This window comes from Cupressus sempervirens, chromosome 10 (assembly GCF_028749045.1).
Source record: "Cupressus sempervirens isolate cs-2001-9-10 chromosome 10, ASM2874904v1, whole genome shotgun sequence".
NCBI classification, from domain to species: Eukaryota; Viridiplantae; Streptophyta; class Pinopsida; order Cupressales; family Cupressaceae; genus Cupressus; species Cupressus sempervirens.
The window spans coordinates 171,639,424-171,662,479 of record NC_143127.1 but is presented as its reverse complement, the minus strand read 5'-3'; the positions used below and the strand labels follow the sequence as shown (position 1 = coordinate 171,662,479).

The following is a 23,056-nucleotide window of genomic DNA, read 5'->3' as shown; positions in this document are numbered from 1 at the left end:
AAAACTATACTTAAGCAGGAACTTTGACGCTTTGCGTCCTTATTGTTGATTAGACATGCATTTATGTCTTAGGTAGTGAGGTGGACGATATTACTTTTTGGAAGTTCCAATTAATTTGTCACAATTGTGGAAAAGATAAAGCTATCATTAATGTATGACATCATTGTTGTTGTAAAAAATATGTGAATTTTTGTGAAAGAAAATTGATTTTCCTCACTACTAAAAATAGTATGGACCAATAGAATGAGCACAAAATGTCATTTATAAAATAAGAGAAAATAAAAGAAGATATACACATTGTAAGTGCCATATAAAATTTTTAATTCTTTGATTTGATTGGTCAAGTTAATGTCATATTAGCAGTAATAAGTATTGGCAGGAACTAATATTCCTGCCCATAGCAGAAACTAATAATTCCTGTGGTCTTAATCCTTCTGGTTGACATATACATTTCTTTAGTTCGTTTTTCGAACTGCTGTCATTTTTCTTCATCTGTAATTTCCCACAAAACTGTGTTTTAACACCTCCAAAATTAAAATGCCCGAAGTTGCAGAATTCGATTGTCTGCTATCAAATCTGCATCAAGAGAAATCGCTCCTGGCTTCCCACTGGTCATGTCATTATGGTAGGCGTAGACTGAACAACCCTGCACTACTCGCAGTCATAAAATGCCATTGGCATTCGCTACCAATCTCATTCTCACAATACCATGTTGAACGAGGCACTGCAGATTTTGTCGACTACGCACAAACCGCCTACAGACAATTCTACATTTTTGCAGACCTGTATTCTCACGAAAGTGCTTTCACAAGTGAGAAGGCTTCCTTTTTTTATCGCTCACAGGCGATTTGCCTTTGCTACACAAATTACTTTTCAAAACAAGCTTACAAACTTGTATGGCAAGTGCGGAAGTTTGGTTGATGCTAGAAAAGTGTTTGATCGCATGAGAGACCGAGACATTGTCTCGTGGAATACGATTATTGCAGCATACAGAAGACACGGGTATCCTCAAGAAGCAATTACACTGTTTCACCATATGCAACAAACCGGTTTCCAACCCAATCAGGTTACGTTTGCTAGCATACTCCCAGCCTGTGCTGAAATGGGAGCTTTGGAACAAGGTATGGACATCCATCGAAGCATAACGAATAGAGGAATTTTGTCAGACGTCGTTACAACTGCCCTGCTAGACATGTATGCAAAATGTGGAAGCATAGACAAGGCACGAGAACTATTTGATGGATTGCCTCAAAGAAATGTGGTCTCGTGGACTGCAATGGTTGCTGGATATGTGCGAAATGGATTTTTTGAAAAGGCTTTAGAAACATTCAAGCAAATGCTATTGGCTGGTGTTAAGCCAAACTCCATGACCATTGCCACTATACTCCCTGCCTGTGCCAAAATGGGAGCTTTGGAACAGGGCGTGGATATTCATCAAAGCATAAAAGATCTAGGATGTTTGTCAGATGTTGTAGTTTCAACTGCTCTGGTAGACATGTACGCAAAATGTGGAAGCATAGACAGGGCATGTGAACTGTTTGACAGAATGCCTCAAAGAAATGTTGTCTCGTGGACAGCGATGATTGCAGGATATGCACAAAATGGATTAGTCGAAAAGGCTTTAGACACTTTCAAGCAAATGAAGTTGGCAGGCGTAAAGCCAAATTCCGCAACCTTTGCCAGCGTCCTCCCTGCCTGTGCTAAAATGGGAGATTTGGAACAGGGCACGGAAATCCATCAAAACATAATGGATAGAGGAAATATATTAGGTGTTGTAATTGCAAACGCCCTGGTTGACATGTATGCAAAATGTGGAAGCATGGACAGGGCACGTGAATTGTTTGACACGATGCCTCAAAGAGATGTAGTCTCATGGACTGCAATGATTGCTGGATATGCACAAAACGGATTAGTTGAAAAGGCTGTAGAAACTTTCAAGCAAATGCAACTGGCAGGTGTAGAGCCGGACTCCACGACCTTTGCCAGTATCCTCCCTGCCTGTGCCAAAATGGGAGCTCTGAAACAGGGTATGGACATTCATCAAAGCATAAAAGATAGTGGAATTTTATCAGATGTTCGAGTTGCAACTGCCCTTGTAGATATGTATGGGAAATGCGGAAGCATAGACAAGGCACATGAACTGTTTGATAAAATGCCTGAAAGAGATGTCATTTCATGGAATGCAATGATTGCAGGATATGCACAAAATGGATTTTACAAGGATGCTTTTAAAATGTTTGAATCTATGAAGCTCTCTGGAATATATCCCAACATCGTAAGCTTTGCTTGTGTTCTATGTGCATGCAGCCATGCAGGTTTAGTGGACGAGGGCTGTGCATACTTCAACAACATGAGTAACCCTTACTGCATTACACCTACAGTTGATCATTATGTATGCATGGTTGACCTTCTTGCCCGTGCTGGCTATCTTGAGGAAACCCTAAATTTTATCACTAAGATTCCAATTAAATCAGTGGTGGTTGTGTGGATGTGTTTTCTTGGTGCCTGTCAATCACATATGAATATAGGTTTAGGAGTATTTACAGCAAGGCTTCTTTTTGATTTGGATCCTGAAAATTCTGCAACTTACGTTATTCTTTCAAACATCTATGCAGAAGTGGGCAGGTGGGACGATGTTCAAATGCTAAGGAGATTGATGAAAGATAAAGGAATTCAAAAGACCCCCGGATGCAGTTGGATTGAAAGTCATAATACGGTACATGCTTTTTGTGTGGGAGATAGATCACATCCACAGACAGAGGAGATTTATGCAAAGCTGGAGAAATTGTCTTCGGAGATGAAAGCAGCAGGGTATTTTCCAGATTCAAGACGCTTAATTAATGCCGTGGAAGAGGAGGAAAAAGAGTTGTTTCTATGTCATCATAGTGAAAAGTTGGCAATTGCATTTGGTTTGCTAAATACACCTCTTGGAACAAGTATTAGAGTTGTTAAAAACCTTCGAGTATGTGTTGATTGTCACACTGCAACAAAATTTATCTCTAAGATTGTTGCAAGAGATATTATTGTGAGAGATGCGAGCCGTTTCCATTATTTTAAACAGGGACAATGTTCTTGTGGAGATTATTGGTGATGCTAAATGAACAATCTGGAAAATAAACTTGCACCTTGACCAAGCTGCTGTCTTTGTAAAATTAGATGCGGAGTGCAATGCAGTTTGCTTCTTATAACAGATTATATTCCATGTTCTGTATGTAATTTTGTATCATGCTTGTAGATTTTGGCTCACAGATTACTACATATTTCTATCAATGATCAAAACCATAAATCTATCAATCCTGGTAGATTTTGTATCAGATATTACCAGTCATTGGTAAAATAAAGAAACCACAAATCTAGCAATCCTTTCTGAAATTGAACCATTCTCACTTCTCTCGTTAACTTAGTTAAAAGTTCCACTTCTGGGCATCATATCTACTAGATTAAGAAAAGAACTATCAACCCTTAGTAAGTTAGAATATCACCCATGACAATGAATGCCTCATTTTTTAGCAGGTAGGCTATTTGTGTGGACTTTTTATCCCAGAAAGTCATTTTTCTACTGGAGAATTAGGTGTCTGCTTTTTGCCAGCGAGGTTGAGTCACAAACACATCCATATTTCATCCCTTCCCCTTGCACAGCTGCCAAACTGTGCTTCTACGTATCTGTTAACATTCGAGTGCCCCCTATCCTTCGACAGTCAAGCACCTGGCAGATAGTTCTTTTCACATCAGCCATCCACATTTGCAAACCTTAAACCCTAACAGCTTGGAAAGTAAATTTATGTGCTGGAGTCTTCACAACAGAGGAAAAAGGGAGAACATGCTTGTAGAGGATTTCTATAGAAAAAAACAAAGACAGCAGAAATCATCAACATCATCTGCCATGCACCAGAAGTTAATCGAGGTTCAATTTGTGTCTGATTGATCAATTTTCCAGACTGATTAGATGGTGGTATCTGGATATATGATATTATTTCTGATTGTAAAAATCTAAGTTTTTGAGGTATTTAGACAAATAAGCCCATTTGACATCAGGGTTAGCTTAATAGCTGCAATAATAGTTGCACAGGCAAGAAACAATTGTAACCACGTAGTTTCTTGTACCAGAACTTTTGTGCCTGATAATAATAATTGTGTTATGAAGTATTGGAAAGTATTTTCATTTATTCTTCCTTTCAGATCAGAATTTTTTCCTCTACAGAAACAAACAAAGACAGCAGAAATCATCAACATCATCTGCCATGCACCAGAAGTTAATAGAGGTTCGATTTGTGTCTGATTGATCAATTTTCCAGACTGATTAGATGGTGGTATCTGGATATATGATATTATTTCTGATTGTGAAAATTTAAGTTTTTGAAGTATTTAGACAAATAAACCCATTTGACATCAGGGTTAGCTTAATAGTTGCACAGGCAAGAAACAATTGTAACCACATAGTTTCTTGTACCAGAACTTTTGTGCCTGATAATAACATCTGTGTTATGAAGTACTGGAAAGTATTTTCATTTATTCTTCCTTTCAGATCAGAATTTTTCCTTGGATGCTCACATAATTCATGATTGCTGCAAAGCTTGTTTTTTGATAGGTGAGTTCCACCGTGGCAGCCTTTCATTGCAAAAATGAATGGAGAAGCAAAGAGTCTTGGCTGCCATTTAATTTGGCGAAACTGACATCTGGGTAGCAAGTTTCCTTTGGAAACATCAGTTACCAATGCATAGCATCCCGCAACAGAGGCGGAGGTGGATGTGTTCTGGTGCAGAAGTGCAGCCGGATGCCCTGTGGATACACACAAGCAGTGCATCTAGGGCATTTGGATGCGCTGTGGATAACTGAGCATGCACAGTGCATCTGGAAGCCTTGGATGCACTTCCTATGTGCATCCACAGCGCATCCAGGAGCATCTGGATGCCTTTACGCGAAAAGGCCCAGTCTGACTTTTTTTTTTGACCAAAAAACAACTTAAAAGCACATTAAAACATGTGCAATGTATCATTTTTAAATTGTGTAATTGTAATGGTTTTCTGATTTGCATTGGAATAGTGAACATAGCATATATGACATGGCTAATTAGTTATTAGTTATTCCAATTTGAATATTTGTGAACTATCAGATATCTTGATCAGTGGTGAAGTATCATACTATCAAATGATTTAAATTTGTATATTTCTGGCATTTCTTTGCATATATATACACGCATCCCAAATCCTCAAAAACCACTTTTGTGCATCTGCACACCCGATTCTCACATCCACATCCGAATCAGCAACTGAGTTGGAAACTATTAGGGTGTGGATCAAGAATGAGAGATATGGGTGAAGTTTTAAAGATTTTTATGTAGTAATGCATAATTTGCAGGATCCATAAAAGAAATTAGACATCCAGCATGTTATGTTAAACAAGCTTCAAAGGAAAACATGCACAAAATGTAAGACTCTAATGAACACTTAATTAATTTCCTTCAAAATCCTAACATTGTAAGGGCAAACCATGACAAGTCATTACATGCCCAGGTAATTTTAGATTTCTAAAATACTGTATGCGGTTAGGGCATGAAATATGTCAAACATTCATTTTTTCTTTGATTCATTTGAAAATGCTAAGAGAACAAGAGGACATACATATAGAATAACCACTAAGGTTTTTTGAATGTGAGACCAAATATAATTTAACTGAATTGAACCATCTTCAGGAAAACACTTTGATCTCCTTTTGTTTGGTTATTTTTTCTCATGGATTTTGAAATAGCAATATAACAGTGGACTACCTGTCAAGTGTGCTAGGTTTTCTCTTTGCTTGAGGCCATTTTTAAAAGTTATGTTTCTAACGCGTTTTTGAAATAAGAATGAAGAGCTAACCACCAAAGAAATAAGATTGGTTCTTCAGGGTCTTAAGCGTTCAGGTACTGTGCTTTTAAGCCCAAATGTGTCACGGTGCTGAAAATGACATTTTTAGAGCTTATAAGTTTAAAAGATGCAACGGGTACTAGGGTTTTGTCATCTTTCTTAATAGGTAGGAGGATTGTTAGTGATCTTGGTTATATCCATTGTCATGGACTTCATGTTATCAAAGTTCATAATTTCTAATCTCTTCCATATGTCAATAGCATTACAAGGGGTGGTTAAGGGCTACTATAATGTTTCACCAGTGCTCATAAACATACCAGCTTATTAAATTCTTCAATTATAACAATAAATATTCAAGTGTGGGATTTAGGATTTATCTTATCTTCATATTTCTTCTCAAATTGTCCAGTCAGGTTTCTCTTGACAAAGGTGGTCTTGCCTACAAGGACTGGTGAATAAAATTATCAGGTTACTGATTGCTTTTACAGTTATGGTTATTAAAGTGCTTAAGGAATCATTGTATGAAAATAAAATATATCAACAATACACAAGGCTCGTGCACAATTTTGCTGAATAAAAGCTTTATTATCATCTTGTCTACAGGGTCCGGTGAATAAAATTGTCAGGCTACTCATTACTTATGCCATTATTATTATTGAAGTACTCGAGGAATCTTTGTATGAAAATATGATATGTCAACAACACACAAAGCTCTTGCAAAATTTTGCTGATTAGAAGCTTTATTATCACCTGCAACTCTATCTCCACAATTACAAGCTTGAAGCTGTGGCATTCTACTCACATACATGAGCCTGGATACAGAAACAAGTCAGAGATATTAGGGATAAATATGAAATTCTATGTTGAAAAAAATATGATTAAGTAAATTCTTGTGGCAGTTACTTCTGGACCATTACTCACTCCAAGACTTATATTCTGAAAATGTATGTCCTATGTTTTGTACAATGTATACAGAACATTGTTGACAGCTTATCAACTTGAAAATCTGTGTTTGTGTTCATTTGTCTTCAGATTTTCTTCTTTACCCGTTCTGATCTCTTTGGGACTAAATAAATTCGAGTAAGAATATGAAAAAGTACACAATCTGGTGAAGCCTTGTTCCAATTTTGAATGGGTTGAACCTATATTCTGAAATTGCATCTCAATGTTATTAAAATACTGTAAGTCGCAACAATTGCCAGCATCACATCCAGAATATTGTTGATAGCTCACCTGCTAAAGAAGCAGCGAAAAATAATGTTACAAACTCCTTTGAATTTCTTGCTAAAATCTGTAACTTGCAAGTTCGTTTAATTTCTTGCTGAATCTGTAACTTGCAAATTCAATTGCATAGCAAAACTATGCAAAAAGTAGATAAATCTGTTGCAACCTTGCTTCAATTTTATTTAGTTATGGTATATTTTTGTAGTCTTCTAGACTAAAATTTGAATATGATCGCTGTTGAAGACACAAAATGAATCGTTTATCTTTAGATTGCTAGTCCTATAATTTTTATTAGATTAACTGATTGTTTTACTTATGCAGGAATATTTGTTGGACTGATTATTTATCAATTTGGTCAATTTGAAAAAAATGAAACCTATCGACACTCCATTGTAGGACAAAAGCCCCAGCCACTTGTTTTTATACAGATTTGCTATTGCATGAAAATCGTCTACTATAATTCGAGGGACAGAATAAGTTGAAGACCAAATAAATCTGACAAATTTACGTAAGAAACCCAAGAGCATACGCATTCGTGAATAAAATAGTCTCTCAGACTCTCTAGTGCCGAAACAAGAAGCTAGCAATGAAATCGAGTCCATGCTCCCAATGCCTCAAAAAGGGAAAGTGTTATAGGGGTCCCGTAAACAAGCAATTCCTACAAGCTACATAGAATATTGCAAAAGGGTATGTAAGCATGATTACCAAAACTGAAAACTGTACACAAAAGCAAAACCACTATGGATACAATAATTTTATGCATCATGGAACCCAACCTCGGTATGACAGATAAAAACCATCTCATAGCATGTCATGGAACCAACTTGAATAGGTCCCCTTTTACCACTGGAAACAATGTGAGCGGTGGGTAAGGGGTTGAACCCAACTGGAATCTTCAAACCTAACTGATATGACAAGCCCTCTACAACAAGAAGTTTGGAATCAAACTGTAGCTGGGGTTTCAATACCTCAATATTTTGACCACTCTAGAAAGTCTAACAGGGGCTTGGGAATTTATATGATAGATTTCCTCAAACAAGCAGCTAGCACAAGTGAGAGATTGATTCTAGTAAATGCAAAACAATAGAAAGGCATACTAAGATGCAGGCAGAATTGGAAGGTAAGCTTCACAGGCAAACCAAAAGCTGTTTGTAAGCATTTTACCAATAATTAATTTTATTCCTAACAAGACCTACTAGTCAAGTGAGAGACACACAACACAAAATAAGAGGGAAAATGAAGGACTATAGATGCAGGTGGATACGCACGGAATAGCAAGTCAAATTTGAATCAACTAGAAGTAGGCGCCGTCAAGAAAGGCCTTAATGGGAAAGAGAAGCAAGATAATAAATTTATTATAGACTAACTAGACAACTACTCTTAAAGAGCTCGAGTCCCTCGCTTGTGCAAGTTCAAATAATGGATTGATAATGTTGTAAACTAAACATATTGAATTACGTAAAAAATATATTTGTTAAGTATATACAAAGATTATATATTTTTTTAAGTATAAATTAGATATATGAATTTGCATAATATGATTAGTAATTATAGAAATAAAAATAAAGATATGTATATGAATATAGATTTTTTTTTTACCAAAATTAAAGACATAGTACAAACTAGTCTTATGCTTATAATAATTTAATAGAAAAATAAATTTATATTTATATTTAGTAATTATATTATGAAAAATATGATCTGTTAATTTTTTTTCCAATGATAAATTTCAAATTACTTTGTGCATATATATTTTACCATTGTCTAAATAATTTTCAAATATTTTTAGCTTTCTCAAATTGCATATGTCACAAAAATAACCATTTTATTCTAATGTTACAAGTTTCATGTTTTATTTCTGCTCGCTTGTATTGATTTTTTATTAAGAAATATAGAATATTAAAAGATGTCTCACCTTATCCTAGTCGTAAATACAAAAAAGTACAAAGCACAGAGCACAAACCCTGTATACATATAAAATACCATATCCCCAGAAAAAAATTAGACTTTGTGTCAAAACAGAGCCTTAAAAATATCATATCATTTTTAACTCAAATTAGAATATACTAGCAGTCACATGCTTTTGTACATGCAACAAGTGTGCTGATAGGAGATGAGATTTAAGAGAAAAATGTAGAATGAACATTAAATAATGTAAATATAAGTTTTTTTAAAATGAAAATACAAAAATAAAAAAGTTGAAGATTAAAACATAGATATAAAATTTACAATATTTAGGAAATTCAAATATTGCTTAAGAAACATGGTCAATAATTTTAATATTTTACAATTAAATTCAATTTATCAAATATGAAAAAAAAAATCATTTAACAAAAAACTCATCAAAAAATTTATTACAAAAAATTAATAAGAGAAATACAAAAAAAAAATAACATGAAAAATGGCGACATCTCTTACAAATATTCTATTGACTAAATAAATTATTATTATTATTTTCTTTTAAAGCAAAGGTGGCAAAAGCACCATATAAATATATATAAATAGAAATATATCAGATTCAAGGGCTCATTAGGGAAAGAATTCGGAAAGAAAACCCCAATTCATAGTCGATACAAAAGAGCAGATTAATATCAGTTACATTTACATTGACAAGAAAGATTCCTAGGCAGCAACATAAAGCTCTTTATCTGCATCAATAATGTGTGCTAAATCTGGAAAATCTTTCACATGGATACTTAGTCTTGTGGAATCAAGATCAATGCCATCAGATCCCCATTTTGCTAAAAGATCGGCAGCCGAATTTCCTTCTCTGTAAGTATGTGAAATGAGGCAAGAATCAAATGAGTTGATCAAATACCAGATTTTAGACATGATATATTTGATTCTCCAGTTAATGATTTGTCTCTTGATGCAAGCATTAATGATGAGAGTGGAATCAACTTCAATATGAATCACTTTTAATTCCAAGTTCTTGGCCAAAACCAAACCATAAAGTAATCCAAGTGCCTTTGATGTATTTTTCGTGCTTGAGGGTAAAGAGAGACATTTGAATGCAAGAACTTCACCCAGATGGTTTCGTAAACACATGCCACAACTAGCTTTTCCGGGATTGCCTTTCAAAGATCCATCAAAGTTCATTTTAATACAACCATTGGTCGGAGGTAGCCACTTGATTTGAGATCTGTCAACATGGTTGTTTGGAGAAGAGGAGGCCATAAATGGAGGGATAGAAATGTGGTTCCATCTTTTAAGGATGGAGTTATCCCATTGGGTGAAGCTATAGTTGTTGATCTTATCTTTGACGTGAGCATTGACCACTTCTGAAATTGACTTTTCTAAACCCTTAAGAACCAAATCTAAGGAATTGGTAACATTTCTAAATATTCGTTTGTTACGTTCCCACCAAATTGCCCAAATGACAAGTGCAGGAGAACATTTCCAAATGCAAGCAAAGAAGGATTTAGAGAAGAGGATCGGCCAAGATTGAAACAATTCCCACAATGTGTATGGTAGGGGCATCGAAAGGTTAAGTTTTTGCATGACAAAATTCCAACATTGTTGGGCAAAAGAACATTGAATAAATAAATGGTCTACATTTTCCACATCTTCACTGCATAAGACACATTGAAAAGGCTACGATATGTTAAGTTTTTGGAGCCTGTTGCTGGTTAAAATTCTTTTTCGAAGTGCAAGCCAAGCAAAGCAACCTGCCTTGGGCAAAATTGTATTATTCCAGCAGAAAGAAAATGCTCGTTGTTTTGTTTCATGCTGCTCCACCAGTTTCAAAGCTCGGTATCCAGCTTTAATGGAGTATTCACCATTTGGAGAAGGGGCCCAAATCAAGACATCATTTTCACGATTCAAGAATATCTTTATTGTTGTCATGACTTTGAACATATGTTGTTTGTGACTATAAGAAATTGGTAAAATAAAGGGATCTTTCCAAAAGACTTTACTAGAGAATCTTTCAACAGCTAGGACATAGTCTATCAAAAATTTACCCCAATTGTCTTTGATTATGTGAATAACATCTCTCAAATCATTATCATAAGATAATGGAGGCAAACCATGCCATAAATCCTCCCAAAATTTCACTGATTCACCATTATGCACCTCCCAGGAGACTAAGTTTGTAATGATATCCCTTGAAGATATTAGAAAGTTCCACATGGTTGAACCATTTGGGGGATCAACAACAGTTATAATTCTATTAGAATCCAAAGAGTCTAGATATTTTCCTTGCATAATCTTACACCATTTACTTTCGGGATTCCTCAACATCCTCCAAACAAGCTTGGCGCCAAAAGCGATGTTTCTCTTGCTCATGTCATGTAAACCAATACCACCGCTGTCTTTCTCATAAATCATTTCCTTTAATGAGATCAAAGGGACTTTCTTCTCATCAGACATATTGTTGTTCCAAATAAAATTCCTTATAATTTTTTCAATCTATCTGATAATACCAGCTGGGGCTTTTAAGACAGACATAGAGTAGTTTGGAATAGAAGCTAAGACAGATTTGACTAGCATAATTTTCCCAGATAGAGAAAGCCATCGATATTTCCAATTAGAAATCTTACTCTTGATCTTGTTTACAATTGATTTCCAGAAAATAGCTTTATTATTAACAGCAAATAAAGGGATACCGAGATATAATGATGGTAGTTGTTCTTGAGAGAAACCAAGAATATTGATCAATTTTCTCGAGATCGCTGGATTGGTAAAGAAAATATATACTTTTGACTTTTGAACATTTACCCTTTGTCCCGAGACTTCAAGATATAAGTCTAAAGTTCTTTTAATTACCTTAGCTTCCTGAACATTGGCTTTCCCAAATAGCAATGTATCATCAGCAAAAAATGAGTGAGTGATTGCAAAAGGAGTACCTTCGATCTGAATACCAACCCATCTTTGCTGAACTTGTTTAGATTTAATAACTCTACTGAATGTCTTAGCCATAATGATAAATAGTGCTGGAGATAACGGGTAAACTTGTCATACACCTTTGCTGGATTTGAAAAAACCAATTGACTCGCCATTTATAATGACTAAAAAGAATGCACCAAAGATACACGATTTGATCCATTTACACCATTTTGTGTTGAAACCAAAATTTTGGAGAACTTTAAACAAAAAGGGCCATTGCACCTAATCATATGCTTTCGACATGTCGAGCTTGATCATCACAACAGGAGATTGTTTGGAGTGGATTGTGTGTAGAGTCTCATGTGCAATAATGGCCCCTTCCATTACTTCTTTACCTCGCACAAAACCTCCCTTCTTTGGAGATATAATTTTGGTTAAGATATTTTGTAATCTCATGTAAATTGCCTTTGTGATTATTTTATACACCGTGTTGCACAATGAAATGGGTCTGAAATCTGAAAAAGTTTTTGACATTTTGGACTTAGGGATCAAGGCAATATTTGTGGTATTAAAATTCTTTAACATGGCTCCATTTTACGAGACTCTTCCACCGTTGCTAGAAGATCAAATCCAATCACATCCCAACATTTTTGGAAAAAAAGTGTTGTAAATCCATCAGGGCCAGGGGCTTTATCCGGAGGCAAGGAAAAGACAACATTTTGTAATTCCATCATATTGAATGGGGCCATTAATTGTATGTTGTCTTTTCTAGAAACTAATGTTGGGATAGCATCAAGTAGTTCATTGTCACAAATATAAGATGAATAGGGATCAGTCTGTGGAGTTAACAAATTCTAAAAAAAAGTCTTCCTTCGGCCTTGATTTTTGGAGATTCTTTAAGTAATCTGCCTGAAGAAGCTTCTTCAATCTCGAAAATAGTGTTTGCAGCCCTTCTTTGCTTAACTGACATATGGAAGACTTTCGTATTTTTATCACCCTCCTCAAGCCAAAGTTCTCTGGATCTCTGCCTCCAAAATTCCTCTTCCCTCTTGCACAACTCTTCCCAATCAACTTGAAGATTCTTTTGTTTTAAAAATGTGTCTGAATCCAAACCATTGACAATCACATGTTCATTAATCGCATGCAACTGTTTGCCCACATAATTTTTTTGGTGAAAAATATTTTTGAAAATATGTTTATTCCAAAGTTTGATCCTACCCTTCACATACTGCATTTTGCGATAAAAATGATACATTTTAGTGCCTTCATAGTTTGGAGAACTCACCCACCATTGACGTAGCAAGGGAAGAAAATGTGGGTGTCTGAACCACATACGTTCAAATTTGAATGTGGGTTTTTTAAAGGATTTATAATCACACTCTTTGGAAAGATTTAAGACAATAGGAAAATGGTCAAATGCTGAATAAGGAAGAATATCAGAAGAAAGGTCATGATTCTGCAATTTCCAACTAGAGGAAAAAAGGAATTTGTCTAACCGCTTTGCAATTTGACAAAAGCCATCTCTTTTATTGTTCCATGTGAAGGTGCCTTTAGACAGAATAACATCAAATAAATTGTTGTCATTGATGAAAGCCACAAAGTCTTCCATTGTTCTAGATGGCGAGAAAATACCTCCTTTCTTCTCATGTAAAGATGTTATTGCATTGAAATCCCCACCTAAAATAATGTTTTGATCTTGAAACCTCTGAATCATATCTGATAGTTGCTGCCATAATCTTGCTTTCCCAACAGTGGAAGATGGACCATATATGTTAAAGAGCATGAAAGACAAATTGTAGTGCTAAAAGGAAAGAAGTTGCCAATTCAGTCCTTGAGAGACTAACTATCCAATAACTGTCTTCGGATTCCAAAGAGTTGCAAGCCCCCCTGAAGCACCAAAGCTTTGGCTATGTGTTGAATTCCATTTAGGCCATCCTCAGACTGTCTTGTGATAATTCTCATTTGATAGTTTTGTTTCTTGTAATAGTAGAATGTCAACTTGCGAAGAGTCAAGTTGTTGTTTGACCCTAAGCCTTTTGTCAGAGGCATTAATGCCTCTGACATTCCATGATATTAGCTTCATTGTAGTCGAGAAGAACGCTTGGTTCTTCTTGTATAATGTCTCAAATTTGCAAATTTCTCTACTATGGTGGATTGGGTACCGGCTTCAATCTCCTCTTTAGTTTTTGTGCTTTTTGATTTTCTTCCTTTGGGCCTAGGGGACTTTTTTCCAACTACTATCAATTTGCTTGTAGGGGTTTTTGAAATTGACAAAATCTTAGAAAAAACAAAACTATCCTTAGATTCTAATAGAGAAGCATCTCCACCATTCATGCTATTTTGAAACATGTACTCCTCCTGAGTCTCTTCTGATGGTTCTTCATAAATATTATCTTCTAGTGTAAAGCAAATAGTTTGAAGATTGAATTTTGGTGGGCATGAAAGATCAGTGTTGCAGTATAAAGGGGTAGTGCAATCCTTAAATTTGCCAAAATATTCTTCTTCTGCAATTTCTCCCATCAAATCATACACCACTTTGAAAACTATCTGTTGAACCATTGGGTTTAATTTTCCTTTAGATTCCACCATATTCCCTACTACTTGATACTTACCAAATGATGATGTTGATTCATTTAACTCCCTATAATCCCTGGATGTGATTTGGCAAGCTCCTTGAGGAGAGATGGGCAATGCAAGCAGTTGAACTTGGGCCAACTGGTTACCAAAGTCAGGACAGCCTAGCAACAAATTTTGCAATTCTAGAAGTAGCTGATGTAGAATATTTCCTTGAATGGAAACAACAATTGAATCTGGGTAGGTAAAGTTCAAATCCAACTTAAACAAAGTATCATTCATTAATATTTAAAGAAAAAACTAAACTAATATAAAAAAACTAATTTAAAGTAATTATAAAACTAAAACCTAAATCAGTTTAAAAAATCAAAAGTTTAATAACTAGAGATCACAACATAATCTAATGTGGAGATCACAAGTAATTTTTTTTAAATAAATAAGAAAAGAAAAATAATAGTTAAAAGTGGATATTTAAATTATAATCTTATGTGAACAAATTAGATTATTAATACTTTTTAATTTAAATAACATAATATTTACTAAAATCTTTTAAATAGATTAATAAATATTATTTTTATTAAATTAAATTTATCAAATATGAAAAAAATCATTTTAAAAAACCCATCAAAACCTCTATTATGAAAAATTAATAAGAGAAATACAAAAAAATAATATGTCTAATAAATATTCCATTTACTAAATAAATTATAGAAACTAAAAAATAATATTTAAAGAAAAAATAAAACTAATATAATTTTTTTTTTAAATAATTTAAAAACTAAAATCTAAATCAATTTAAAAAATCAAAAGTTAACTAAATAGATCACAACATGAGCTAATGTGGAGATCACAACTAATAAATAGAAAAAGAAAAACAATAGTTAAAAGTGGAGGGGGATAAACACTGGCCGGTAAATAATTAATGGGAAGATTTTCAAATTTTCGGCCAAACTCTTGCAAATTTTCCGTCAAAAAATTAATTTCCGGGAACAAAGTTCCTACAAATAGCCTATCAGCTAAAATATCATATCATTTTAAACCAAAATGTCATTAAAAAGTAACCATTTTAAGTGTTTGATTTCATGAATAGGTGGAAGTCTGTAGTGGGGTGGAGTGGACTCAAACCTCTGTTCTTCAACTCCTGTAAATTTAAATCAAACAATTTCAAATGCCATTTCCAAAATTTCTTTTAAAATACATTCAAGCCAGAGTGAAAACGAGGGAAAATAAACTCAGCATTCAAACATTACCACCGGAATACATGAAAGCTCCCGTCAAAAGGAGACAAATATATTGATTTGATGGAAAAATTCGATTTGTAAAACACAAATTGATTATGGAAAAGATTTCCTCTTTCTACAAAAACTTTTCTTTTCAAAGAAAATGTGGTTTTATTCTTTTTGTTATGGCTTAGATTTTAGACATATCCTGCATCTAATAATGTCAAAGAAGAAACCCAACCAATGTTACGCATTAACCATATATTCCAACTAATGTTATGCCTTTAGGGTTTATTGTCAGGGGAAACACCCATATAGTTTTTTGGAAAACCGTTCAGTCCCTAGAGCAAGTGGTAGACCTAGTTTCAGTGCCCTCGCGATGGAATCTACCCATCGAAGAAGTTGTTCAAAAGTTCTGGAAACTGCTCATAATTTCTTTTTTTTTGAATTTTAAAAAACAATTAAGCCCTAGGAAAATTGGTTCTTAAAAATTAGAAATGAGTTTTCAGAAATTCATTTTAAAAATAAACATTTTCTAGACTTTAGAAATACAATGATTTTGGTTGTGAAATTAATTGGGCGGGGGGGAACTAGTTCCCTGCCTTAGGGACTAATAAATTTATTATAGTTGGGAAGAAGAGAACAAAGCATATGAAGCCATAGAGTACACAAGCAAAATAAAAAGAGAACAAAAATCCAAAAGAACAATTCTTAAACATGCAAGCTAAAATGGATATAGAACATTAAGGGTCCGTTTGGTTGGAGGCATAGGAATTGAAAATTAGAACTGAAAATGGGAATATGAATAGAAAATAGCAATCTCAATCTCGTTTGGTTCACCTAGAATTTGATTGAGAATATGTTAACCCCTTGTTTGGTTGTACTAAATTGAAATTGAAATAAAATTAAGCTTATATTGCCATTTACATTTTTTAAAAATATTTTCTTTGTTTTAATTTATTATATTATCGTTCTCATCATTCCTCAAAATGCCGGCTTCTCTGGTTGAGTTTCTCACATAGGATCAAGCGTGAGCATCATATCTCTTGAATATTGTCAACGTAAATTAATTACACCGACCAAGATGCTTCCAGAAGCATGTGCGGCCATCCCTCCAACTGCCAACCACTCACATTGATAATACACCAAAAACCACTTCTAGAGTTTTCTGCTATGAGTTTTTGCTGTGTTATGATTAAGTTTTTGTTCATGGTATCAGAGCCATGATTGAAAGATTGTGATCAGTGTGAAATCTTGCTTTGAAAAATGCTGGTTGATTAGAAGTGAGAAGAAAGCAGATTGTGTTAAGGAAGATCGCTGTGAGAAGGCTGCCCCCCATTATAAAGTTGCATTGGTGATTAGTGAATACCAATTTACACTGTGAGCTGAGGGAGAATTAAACGAATCAAGGAAAGTGCTGAAGGTACGTTTGATTTCAGCTAAACAATTTTTTATGAATAGATATGTGTGTTGGTGCAGTTGGAGAATAGTTTGATTTATAAAATATTGGAGAAATAAGTTGTTGTTCGGGGCAGAATTTTACTATTTGTTAAGCTTCTGCGGAGATTTTTAACACAGTTCGAGTGTTGTATGATTTTGTTATTTTACTAATCTTTTGAGATACTATATGTGGTTGAGACTATTTCATTTGAAGATACAAATTGTGCATGTTTAATGGTTGTTTGGTGATATAGTAATCAAGTACATTTGAAAGATATTATAAAGAGCACTTTGAAAGATTTGTTTGGGAAGTTGAAAGTGGTAATTTTAGAAGTCTTTGTTTTGATAGGTTCTTAAGAAGGCCAATATCAAGGCATGGTCTTTGCTAGATACTTGATGCTTATGTGATTGAGTGCATGTGTGTCAGTAATTGATTGGAATTTAACTATGGCTGCCAATGAGATGTCTAGTCTTGTGGTTAGTGAAAAATTGGATGGATCAAATTATGCTAATTGGAAATGTGAGATGGAGTTGATTTTACAAATGAAAGATTTATGGGAACTAGTCAAAGAAGAAGAACCTAAGGATCAAGATAAACTTGATAAATGGAATAAAAAAGATATGAATCCACGTGCTACACTTTTGTGGCAAATTAGTCTAGGGATTAGGCCTCATGTTCAAGGTCTAAAAACAACAAAGGCAATATGGGAAACTTTACAAACAATGTATGAAAGAACAAGTAAGTTAAAAGCAATGGATATTAAGAGGCAATTAACTCATTTGAAAATGAAAGAAGGAGATAGCATGAATGATCATATTGCTAGATTGAAAAACTTAAGAAATCAGCTTGCAATGATGAAGGTTGAGTACGAAGATGATGAAATCATAGAATTTTTAATTGAAAGTCTTCCAGAGGAGTATAATAATTCCATTCGCACTTTAGTATTAACTGAAAAATTTGAAAATATAAAATTGCAAGAAGTCTATGGTGCTTTGTTAAATGAAGAAGAAAGGCTTCACAAGTTTACAAGTGAGTCTAGCAAGAGTCAAGCATTTGTAGCTAGAGGGAAATACAAGTATTATAATCAAGAAAGAACATATCAAAATCAAAGACCTAATCAAGGGAATCAATATAGAAATAATCAAAGACAATGGTCTCAACAAAGAGATGATCAAAATAGGCAAAATTATCAAAGGCCACAAAATGAAGGGAGAAATTACAATAATAATCTCAAAGGAGCAAATACTATCAAATGTTTCAAGTGTGGAAAAGAAGGACATAAAAGTGATCAATGTTTTAAGAAATGGAAAAAGAGATTTAATCAAAGAAGGCAATCAAATTTTGTTCAAGAAGAGGGTGATCATCATATAATGATAGCTTCTTTGGCTGCTCAAGGTTATTCAAGTAATGCATGGTATATTGATTCGGGAGCTAGCCAACATCTAACTCACAACAAAAATATCTTTAGCTCTTTAGAAGCAACAAAAGGTGCAAAAATATTTCTTGGTGATGATAGTTCACATGACATAGAAGGAATAGGTACAATTTCAATGAAAGGTAATGATGGTAAAAATTTGGAAATAACTAATCTGAATTTTGTACCTAGGTTGGCCAAAAATCTTCTATCAGTGAGTCAAATAGCTCAACATGGATATAAGGTGGAATTTTATTCAGATAAGTGTTTAATCAAGAATATTAATGATGGATACAAAATAGTTGCTAGAGGAGTTGAGAATGATGGATTATATAAATTTCAAGCTAGTGTTACTAAGAAGGCTTATATCACTACAAGATCATCCTTAAGTGAGTTATGGCATCAAAGGTATGGTCATTTAAATTATCAAAGTTTGGCTATGCTTTCAAAGATGAATATGGTTGATGGATTACCTTGGATAAAATTAAATACAAATGTGTGTGAAGGATGCATGGTTGGTAAACAACATAGAGACACTTTTGAGAGGTCTAGATGGAGAGCAAAGAAAAGTCTAGAACTTATCCATAGTGATTTGTGTGGTCCTATGAATCCAACATCAAAGGGAGGAGCTAGGTATATCTTGACATTTATTGATGATTTTTCAAGAAAAATTTGGGTTTATTTCTTGAAACAAAAGGATGAAGTGTTTAAAAAATTTGAAATTTTTAAAGCTGTTGTGGAAAATGAAAGTGGAAATAAGATCAAGAGAATTAGAACTGACAATGGTGGAGAATATGTAAACAATAGGTTCAAATCATTTTGTGAGCATCATGGGATCAAAAGAGAGATGACTATTAGATATACTCCTCAACAAAATGGTATTGCTGAAAGGAAGAATAGGACTTTAGTGGAAATGGCACGTTGTATGCTACAATCTAAGAATCTTCCTTTTTTTTTATGGGCTGAAGCTATTAATATTGCATCTCATGTTTTGAATAGATCTCCCACAAATGTTTTGCAAAACATTACTCCTGAAGAAGCTTGGAGTGGAAGAAAACCTAATGTTAAGTATTTTAGAGTGTTTGGATGTGAAGCCTATGCCCATGTACCAGATGAGATTAGAAAAAAGAAATTTGATACGAAAAGCATTAAGTGCATCTTTGTGGGGTATGATGACCAAAGGAAAGGATATAGGTTATATGATCCTAGTGTGGAAGATGTGTTTACAAGTAGGGATGTCAAGTTTAATGAAGGGTTTGATGATATGCCAATATCCACTCCTATTCCACATGTGGCCATTGAGAATCATAAAGATCCTAATGATTTTGAAACTGGTGAAAGTTCTAAGGAACCCTTTGACATGGATGAAGAATCTAGTCCTTCCCCAAAGACCAAGAGTATTCAAGAAATTTATCAAAGGACTCATCAAATTAATTATGCTTTAATGACCACCATAATGAAAACTAATGATCCTCAAACATATGAAGAGGCCAAAGGAAAACATGAATGGGAAGAAGTTATGAAAAATGAGTATGATTCTTTGATAAAGAACAACACTTGGGAAATTGTAGAGTTACCAAACGGTAAGAATGTGGTTAACAATAAGTGGGTTTATAAGACCAAGTTCAAGTCAGATGGGAGTATTGAAAAACATAAGGCAAGACTTGTAGCCAAAGGGTATTCACAAAAAGAAGGGATTGATTACACAGAAACTTTTGCCCTAGTAGCAAAGATTAGTACTGTTAGGACTTATTATAGCATTAGCAGCTCATTTTAAGTGGCCTTTACACCAAATGGATGTTAAAAATGCATTTTTGAATGGTGAAATTGATGAAGAGATTTATATGACTCAGCCACAAGGATTTCAAATACAAGGGAAAGAACATTTGGTATGCAAATTAAGGAAGTCTTTATATGGACTCAAACAGGCTCCAAGGGCTTGGTATGCTAAAATTGATGAATATTTTCAAATTCAAGGCTTCCATAATAGTCCTCATGATCCAAATTTGTATGTGAAAGAATTTGCTAGTGGTGATATCATAATCATTGTGCTTTATGTTGATGATCTTATTATTACAGGACATAGCATGGATAAAATTAGTAACATAAAGTTAAGCTTGCAAAATACATTTGAGATGACAGATCTTGGTTTTCTACACTATTTTCTTGGTATACAAGTATGGCAAAAAGATGATGGATTTTATCTTTCTCAAACTAAGTATGTCCTAGACATATTGAAGAGGTTTCAAATGACAGATTGTAAAAGTGTATCTACTCCAATTGCTTCGGGGTTGAAATTAAGCAAGGACATGGAAGGTGAAGATGTTGATCCTACCTTATATAGGCAATTGGTTGGTAGTCTTGTATATTTAACACACACTCATCCTGATATTTCTTTTGCAGTTAGTGTGGTTTCCAGATTTTTGAGCTCACCTAAAGTCCCACATCGGATAGCTGCTAAAAGAATACTAAGATATGTGAAAGGGACTTTAACGATGGGCATCTATTATTCATTTCATGGAGATATTTCACTTATTGGCTATTCAGATTCTGATTGGGCAGGATGCATGGATGATTGTAAGTCCACTACATGTTATGTTGTCTATCTTGGTGCAGGTCCCGTTTCTTGGTGCAGTAAAAAGCAGTCTACCATAGCTCTATCCACTACAGAAGCTGAATATACTGCAGCAAACGAAGCAGCAAAAGACATCACTTGGCTATGAGCTATCTTATTAGTCCTTAGGCAACATCATGCAGGGCCTTCTCTACTTCATTGTGACAATCAAAGTGCCATATCATTGTCTAAGAATCTAGTGTTCCATGCTCGCACCAAACATATTGAAGTCTATCATCATTATATCAGGCATCTTCTCCAACAACAGGTGATTCATCTTCAATATTGCAAGACAGAGGACTAGATTGCTGACTTATTCACCAAGGCTTTAAGTGAAGCCAAGTTTGTATCTCTTCGACATCTTTTGGGCTTAAGAGCAGTGACATAATTGTCTCATGGTTGTCATTCAGGGGGGATTCTTATGAATTCCAACCATTGTATTTAGGAGATAACAGATTGTAAATGGGTACCTAACAAGGCCTTAGGCCAGGGCCCATCATATATAGATTATGGGGGGATATTTAGATAGTAGATATTTAGTATAGCTATTGTAATTAATTTAGGGGGGATGTCAACATAAATTAATTACACCGACCAAGATGCTTCCAGAAGCATGTGCGGCCATCCCTCCAACTGCCAACCACTCACATTGATAATACACCAAAAACCACTTCTAGAGTTTTCTGCTATGAGTTTTTGCTGTGTTATGATTAAGTTTTTGTTCAAATATGAGGATCACATCTACACATCTGGAGTGAAGACATTACCTGGATCCCACTTTTATCGATTATGATAAAATCATGGAGTAAGGGTCACATCCCATTTTCAGGGATATATGATCCATGGCCATTGTCACTCCTCAATATTATGGGCATTTACTAGACTGGGTATTGAATAATTTCATGGCCATCTTACTAAATGGGAATACACATATTTTAGGCCAGGTGAATAAGAATAATGATTTCTTATTCGATGAACGCATACTTTAAATCTAATACCCGATAATGCACTAATCTATGTCACGCTTCAGATTTGGGGTTTCTGTGAGACAATGATCAACATGCCAACGCTGCCAGAAATGGTTTGTGTACTTTGTGTATAAATTTCAACATGTTAAAGTCCAAAATCTATTTGTGCGCTAGTTTTCATATCGGGTATTTACACCTTCCCTCATTGTGATCGATCTAACTTGCCCATTTGCAATCTTCCTCACACAATGCGGAGAATCGTACTGCCAAGATCCGCAACCCCCAAAGCTTAGTGACTTGATCTCTCATTCGACACATCATTGCATCCAACTTGTGCAAGCTTCCATAGACTCGACCCTTCAAAATATTTACAAAAATATGATGCCTTCGTCAAATGAGCGAGTACCAAAATGATGAAACTGTTATGTGTGTCTAACAACGGACTTCAAAAAAAAATTTGGAAAAGTATTTTTGCAAATAGGAATTGGGCCCATTTGGTTGATGGAATACCATGGGAATAGGCATTGGAAATTAGAATTCGAATTATATTCTTAGGGCCCGTTTGGTGAGCGGAATAGGAATACATATTTTGGAATACATATTTTGGAATACGTATTCTAGAATAGAACGTATTTCTGTTCTCCATTTGGTTCAGCCAATATTTGATGAGAATTTGTGGACCTGAAAATTTATGTTTTCTAAAATTTAAAAAAATGGAATAGGAATATGTATTCCAATACCACCTATTTTGGTGGAATTGCAAAACCCCATTTTTGGGCCAAAAATGGAATACGTATTCCATTTTTGCTTCGTATTCCAATCCCATTCTGGTGCATCCAAACAAGGAATTCACAATTTTTGGAATACGTATTCCTATTCCACTCACCAAACGGGCCCTAAGGGCCCATTTTGTTGATGGAATAGGAAT

General features: G+C 34.6%; 1 protein-coding gene and 1 pseudogene across 2 annotated transcripts; one reads left to right on the top strand and one right to left on the bottom strand.

Annotated features, from left to right (window-relative positions):
- The first annotated feature begins 414 nt into the window (after positions 1-414).
- LOC149533171 (pentatricopeptide repeat-containing protein At1g11290, chloroplastic pseudogene) lies at positions 415-3,190 on the top strand (annotated as a pseudogene). The gene has a single exon (XR_016357714.1). The product of XR_016357714.1 is annotated as a pentatricopeptide repeat-containing protein At1g11290, chloroplastic pseudogene (transcript).
- Positions 3,191-9,692: 6,502 nt separating this feature from the next.
- Positions 9,693-10,169, bottom strand: LOC149533170 (uncharacterized). The gene has a single exon (XM_089805821.1). The coding sequence runs from the start codon at positions 10,167-10,169 to the stop codon at positions 9,693-9,695; it is 477 nt and encodes a 158-aa protein (XP_089661947.1).
- Positions 10,170-23,056: the final 12,887 nt, after the last annotated feature.